At 47.4% G+C, this 6,983-nt stretch overlaps 1 protein-coding gene across 1 annotated transcript; it reads right to left on the minus strand.

Moving 5' to 3' along the window:
• Positions 1-5,944: 5,944 nt before the first annotated feature.
• LOC112923335 (histone H3.3A-like) lies at positions 5,945-6,405 on the minus strand. Its single transcript, XM_026003133.2, has one exon. The coding sequence runs from the start codon at positions 6,388-6,390 to the stop codon at positions 5,980-5,982; it is 411 nt and encodes a 136-aa protein (XP_025858918.1). The 5' UTR covers positions 6,391-6,405; the 3' UTR covers positions 5,945-5,979.
• Positions 6,406-6,983: the final 578 nt, after the last annotated feature.

Here is a 6,983-nt window from a genome sequence, read left to right on the forward strand (position 1 = left end):
AGTGTTCAGACCCTGTAGAGAACCCCTCTCCTCGACTTTGGGGTGGTCCTTTGACTCATTTTAACCAAGTGAAATATGGAAGACATGACACCATGCTAGCTCTGAACCCAAAAACCTTCAGAAGACCTGGAACCTTCCACTGTTGTGCTTTTGGGATCTGGCCGCCATGTAAAGAAGCCCAAGTCCTGTGAGGAGACTTCATGAGCCCCCCGCTTCCAGCTGCCCCTCCAGGGCACCAGCCACATGAGTGAAGCCATCTTGGTCACAACTGCCACAGCCGCCATCTGGCAGCGGCTGCATGTCACCCCACGTGAGACCAAAGAACTGCCCAATCGAGCAATCTCCTCATACAAATGTGAAAGATGAGTAAGTAATAGAAATGCATTTTGCTAAGGAGGAAAGTAAGGCAGAGGGGTTTAGTAAATTCTTTTTAAAACTTAACCGAGACGGATGCCTGGTTGGCTCAGCAGTTGAGCATCTGCCTTTGGCCCAGGGTGTGATCCTGGAGTCCTAGGATAGAGTCCCGCATCAGGCTCCCTGCATGGAGCATGCCTCTCCCTCTGCCTATGTCTCTGCCTCTCTCTGTCTCTCATGAATAAATGAATAAAATCTTAAAAAAAAAAAAAAAAAAAACCCTAGCCGAGATAGGAAGGGTGCATTGGCATTAACAGGGGACACCAGGAGGGAACCATGTCATTCAGGGAACTGAAGGGAGCTCTGTGGGGACAGGGCCTCTGCTGAGGCTGGCCAGGGTGGCTGCACCCAGACCTTGTAGAACCTTCTAGATCACATTGGTGATTGGTGTAGGCATGGGCATGGGACCCAGCTCTGGCCACTGAGAGGATATCTAGGGAAAGATTCCCTCCCCTCCCCCCGCCCTGGTTCAAAGTGAGACACATCCTCAGAGAACCCCTTCCTCCTGCTTTAGGGCATCATGAGGTTATGGTGTCTGTGCAGCCCTAGGAGGAAAGTTAAAAAAAAAAAAAAAAAAAAAAAAAGCAGAGAAGCTGTCCCAGAGCCCATATGGACACCGTCAAGGGCTGAATTAGGCATCTTTGGAGCCACCTACCCTCAGGCCGCTTATCCAAATGCATAATAAATGTCCTTGTTGTCTGGGCCACTTTTAGCCAGGCGTTTGGATACAGCCACAAGCTGCCACAGCATTTTTCAGAAGAGAATTAGAGGATCGGCCAGGGGGAAACAAGCTGCCCAAGGGGACACAGCTGGGGTGCCCTCAGCAGCCCCCGAACTTGGGAGGGGCCCTGCCTCTGAACCTGCTCCAGGGAGAGCGAAGGCTCCGTGGGGGCCACAGGGACACCTCTCAGGCTACCAAGGGCCCAGGCTCCTCGTGCCACTCCCCACCCGTGGCTTGAGGTATGTGAACTGTTCTGGTGAAAGAAAGCGAATCCCAGGAGAGGGCTGTGGGAACCTTCCAGCCGTAGCCACGTCGGACAGCAGTGGTGAGTACCTGGCGACCTATTCCTTGTGGTTGGCACCCTCAGTAGGGGACAGTCTTGTGGGACAGAGACCTCAACCTGTGGGGCCCGCAGTAGATCTGGGGAGAGCCGGACCTGAACTGATGGACGCCCACCTGCTGTGGCAGAGAGCTGTGAGAGCCACGTGTGGGCCACACACCCAATGTCAGATGCGGTCAGAAAGAAGCCCGGTGTCCTTTTGCCCCCAGCCCACTGCTCTGTCCTCCAGGAACCTTAATGTTGTCATCTATAAAATCTGAGCAGTAATTGCTACCTCACAGGCTTACGATAAAAACTGAAGAAGATAATGAATGTGGTAGCATTTTGAAGAACAACTATTAAATATTGTGTAGTAGTACCCTTTCCTGTTGGTCTCTGAGTCACTTAAAAAGAAAGACTATTTCACCTTAAAAGGCATGTTTCATCCCCAGCTCTTAGCAAAGGATTTAGCATTGACTAGGAGGCTTAATAAATGTTTGTTAAGGAAATAAATCGCTGTGGGCACCTGGGTAGCTCAGTGGTTGAGCATCTGCCTTTGGCTCAGGGCGTGATCCCAGGGTCCCGGGATCGAGTCCCGCATAGGGCTCCCCACATGGAGCCTGCTTCTCCCTCTGCATATGTCTCTGCCTCTCTCTGTGTCTCTCATGAATAAATAAAAAAGAAAACAAACAGCTGACATCTGATGAGCTCTTACTACAGACTCTCCGTTAACACAGCCCCATGACATACATAGATATGGTTATTAACCCCATCTTACCGATGAGGAAAGGAAGGCTCGGAGAAGTTGAGCAAGTTCCCCAAGGCCACACAGTAAGCAGGGGAAGCAGGCCTTGAACCCTGCTCTAAGCCCTCTGCATGCCACTCCCAGCCACCGTGCTCCAGCGACCATGGGCTGGGCTTCTAGCCCGAGGAGCCACCTTGTAAACCTAGAAGGAGGAGGCCACACGGAAGCAGTGGGAAGAAGCCTAGAGGCCCAGGAGCAGATCTGGAAACCTGTGGATTGGACTCGAGCTTCCCAGCCGGCAGGACGGGCCCTGCATTGCACATGCTCAGCACGCAGAGCTCCTGCTACAGTGGGGACGGGTGACAGATGCGTCTCAGAGCGGCCAGCCCACTGCAATTAGGAGGAGGTGTCAGTACCCATTAGCATCGCCAGGAAGTACCAGGGCACGTGCCACATCCATCACACCCCAAACCACTGCTGCCACCAGCCCCCCGCCCCCTCCCACAGGTGACATTTCCTTAATGTTTATCTATTTTTACTAGATTTTGTTTTTTTGAGTTTTTTTTAAGATTTTATTTATTCAGGAGAGACACACAGAGAGAAGCAGGCTCCACACAGGGAGCCTGACATAGGATTCGATCCCGGGTCTCCAGGATCAGGCCCTGGGCGAAGGCAGTGCTAAACTGCTGAGCCACCCAGGTTGCCCTTTGTTTTTTTAACAAAGCAGATAATACATCCACAAGGTAAAATTTCCAAACAGCACAAGAAGATAATACGATAAACAAAAAAAAATCCAGATCTCCTTTGTGGCCCACGCCTCTGAGGCCACCTCCCCACAAGCCACGATGGTTTTAACAGTCTCTCTGTGTCTTTCCAGAAGCGTTTCCTGCATAGACACACCTGCGAGTGGACAGTTATCTCTCATACTTAAAAACGTGTACATGCACAATTTGGGTCCGTTGAAGAGGCTCTTGGGCCAGCTCCTCCTGTCACTACGTGTGGAACTGGCACATTCCCTTCATGGCTACCCAGCCCTCCATGGCACAGTCTCCGTCTCCTATTGATGGAGACCTGTTTGTGTCCTGCCCCGTCCTCTGCTATTCTGGGCAATGCTGCAGTGAGCTCTGCAGATCATGTGTCTGCTCTCTGTGCAGAACATCCCTGGGAACCCAATTCCTGCACGTGGCAACGCTGGGCCACTGGCTCCGCAGAGTTTTGCTTTCAGCAGATGCTGCTACCCAACGTGATGGCACCAGCTCAGCCTTGCCCTCGGAGCGTGAGTCACGGAGCCAGACCCTGCTTCATTCCGTTGCTTGATATGAAGGTCCCACGTGTCTCACTGAGATTCCACAGACGCTCTCTCAGCCCATTCCGTGTGTGCCCACCTTGACTTAGACTCTCTCTTCGAATACATGTCACAAACCTGAATCGTGAGGATGGCTGGCCTTTAGAAGATTTTTCAAAAACCACTTGGATGATATAACCAATACATGTTCATGTAAGTGATAGAAAAGGCCTCCTCATGGCGAAGGGAGGTGTTTCTGGTGGAATATTAAATGTCACAGATACAGAACGCAACGATGATGGTCTTTCTTCAAAATATTTTTTATTTACATATTTGAGGGATAGAGAGGAGAGCCCCAGCAGTGGGGAGGAGCAGAGGGAGAGGGGGAAACAGACTCACTCCCTGAGCACGGAGCCCCATCCCAGGACCCCAAGATAGAGATAACTGTCCACTCGCAGGTGACCTGAGCGGAAGGCCGACGCTTACCCGACTGGGTCACCCAGGTGCCCCACAAAGATTCCTAAATTGTATCAGCATCCCTGGGAACCAGCTAAAAATGCAGATGCCAACTCAGTGGACTTGGTGTAGAACAAGGACAAAAATCTGTACTCTCGGCAAGCTCACCCAGAGATGCCATGTGCCCCTGGAATGTTATACGGTCACTCTAATCTCAAACATGGTCAAGAAAAAAAATGGGGAATTCATCCAAGAGTGAACAATGCCTGTCTGGGTGGAGTGAATCTGAAAGTAGTTTCTCTCCTGCACGCTTTGCTGTTTCCCAGATGTTCCTACTCAGAAACTTTGACGCTGGGAAACCAAAGGTTCCTCTAAAAATCGAAACCGACCCTCCCTCCAGCCCTCTCTTCCTCCTTCCCTCTGTCCTTCCTAATCCAGCCCAGACTGAAGGAGACCGGGGAGACATAAAACTTGGTCACAAGGCATCATCACAGACTGGGCATTTTCTGCTAAAGACTATCATCGGGCAATCATTAAAACTTGAATATGGTCCCTGGGTAAGAAGCCTATGGGAGGTCTTTGTTGTCATTTGCAACTTTCCTGGAAATTGGAAACTTCAAGACTTCATGGAAGCATCTCCCCATCACCGTGGGGAGATAATAAGGCTTTTCTGAGGCTCGAATCCTAAGGCATCATAATATGCCTCTTAGCACTCAACAAAAAAATCTAATATCAGGCGTCTCCAGAATACCTTACAGATAGAAGTCCACACTGCCTCCTCCTATATATATATACATATATATATTTATATATAAATATATATATATTTATCAAAGTCAGGAAATTAACATTGATACAGTACTATCATCTGATCTATGGATCAGTTTTCCCAATAATGCCTTTTGCATGAATTCTTCCCCCCCAAAAATTCTTTTTTTAACAGTTCAGGATCCAAGCCAGGATTATATATATTGCATTTGGCAGTCATGTCTCGTTAATCTCCTTTCATCTAGAACGTTCTTCAGCTTCCCTTTGACTTCCATGACCTTGACATTTTTGCAGGGTACAGCCAATTATGGTGTAGACTGTTCCTCAGTTTGGGTTTGCCTGAAGTGTTCTTGTGATTACATTCAGGTAATGCATCTCTGGCAGGAATGTCACAGATTGATCTTGTGGTTTTCTTTGCATGGCAGATGACGCTCGGGTGTTGGCCTGTGTCATTCTGACGTCTTTGACTCCCACCTCTCAAATCAGATGGTGCCTGCCAGGTTTCTCCACTTCGAGTGGCTACTCTTTCCTTTGTAATCAAGGAGTAATATGTGGGGAGTTATTTCAAGACCATGTGAATTTCCCATTTCTCATCAAACCTTCTCGCTATAATTTTAGCTTCCACTAATGATTCTGGGCTGAAATGAAGTATCATCACAATTGCCAAATCCTACTGCCTTCTCGAGAAGACTAGGCGCAAGTATATATTAGGGGACTTCGACCTACTGGTTATATCTCAAGGAAAATAATCTTATGTGTCAATTACATCTCAGTAGACCAGGAGGAGGGGGAGAAAAAAAATCCCAAGGAAACAATATAAGATGCGAACAAAGATTTAGCTGCAGAGAGTTTCTTTCTTTCTTTCTTTCTTTCTTTCTTTCTTTCTTTCTTTCTTTCTTTCTTTCTTTGACATCAATAAGAAATTTACTTGTTTTAAAAAAATCCAAATGCTGGCATTGTCCAGAAAAATTTAACAAGTTTATTTATAATTGTTATAAAGTTGAACTGCTGAAACGTGTTCACTGAAACATTTTGACTTGCATTAATGCTTTATGTCCCCACATTTATATTAAAAATTCACACACAAATGAAAATGGAAAAACTGCCAATACCTGATTTCTGTCCCCTATTTTTCCACTTGCAGTCATATACTTAAGTACCTTTTGACCCCATGGAAAAAAAATCTAACGTTCAGAGAACTACCAATAACAGGAAGAAGAGAAAAAAAAATTTTTTTTAAAGAATGAAATGTTTTCCATCATAGTGGATTCTTAAGCACGTTCTCCACGTATGTGGCGTGCTAGCTGGATGTCTTTTGGCGTAATCGTGACACGTTTGGCATGGATAGCACACAGGTTGGTGTCTACAAAGAGGCCCGCCAGATAGGCCTCACTTGCCTCCTGCAAAGCACCAATAGCTGCACTCTGGAAGCGCAGATCTGTTTTGAAGTCCTGAGCAATTTCTCGCACCAGACGCTGGAAAGGAAGTTTGCGGATCAGAAGGTCAGTGGACTTCTGATAACGTCTAATTTCACGGAGTGCCACAGTACCAGGCCTGTAACGATGAGGTTTCTTCACCCCTCCAGTAGAGGACGCACTCTTGCGAGCGGCTTTTGCAGCCAGTTGCTTCCTCGGTGCTTTACCACCGGTCGATTTGCAGGCAGTCTGCTTTGTACGAGGCATGGTACAGAGACCTCCTTACTTACCCCCCTTCTCCTTCTGCTGGAGCTCGGCGAGCGACGGCGGCACAGCGGTGGCTGCGAATATCAGCTGCAGAGAGTTTCATGGCAACATCACTTACAAGAGCAAACCTTAGAAATCACTGAAGTCAAGCAATATGATAAATTGGTATCAAAAAATATGAAGCATCCAAAGCAGTGTTTTTGAAGGGTTTATGGTTTCTAGAGGGATCATGTTAAGTAACAAAAGATAAGCTATAAAACTACATTTGGCCAAATGCAGCTCAGCATCCTGGGTTGGATCCTAGAACAGAAAAGAGGGCACCATGAAAAAATCCGTGGTGAAGTTCAAGTGAAGTCTGTAGTTGAATTAATAGTGACGTACCAACATTAAAGTCTTGGTTTTAATGAACGTACATGGTATGTGAGGGTAAACTGGGTAAACTGGGTCAGGATTGTGCCAGAACTCTCTTTGCAACTTCTCTGTAAATCCAGAATTACTCCAAAATAAAAACTCCACTTAAAAAATTTGGACTTGGGGGGACACCTGGGTGGCTCAGTCAAATAAGCATCTGCCTTCAGCTCAGGTCACAATCC

Source organism: Vulpes vulpes, chromosome 3, assembly GCF_048418805.1.
Source record: "Vulpes vulpes isolate BD-2025 chromosome 3, VulVul3, whole genome shotgun sequence".
Classification (NCBI taxonomy): Eukaryota; Metazoa; Chordata; class Mammalia; order Carnivora; family Canidae; genus Vulpes; species Vulpes vulpes.

Excerpts from the sequence above, each read along its gene's own strand:
- LOC112923335 (XM_026003133.2), bottom strand. The coding sequence starts at position 6,390 with ATGCCTCGTACAAAGCAGACTGCCTGCAAATCGACCGGTGGTAAAGCA.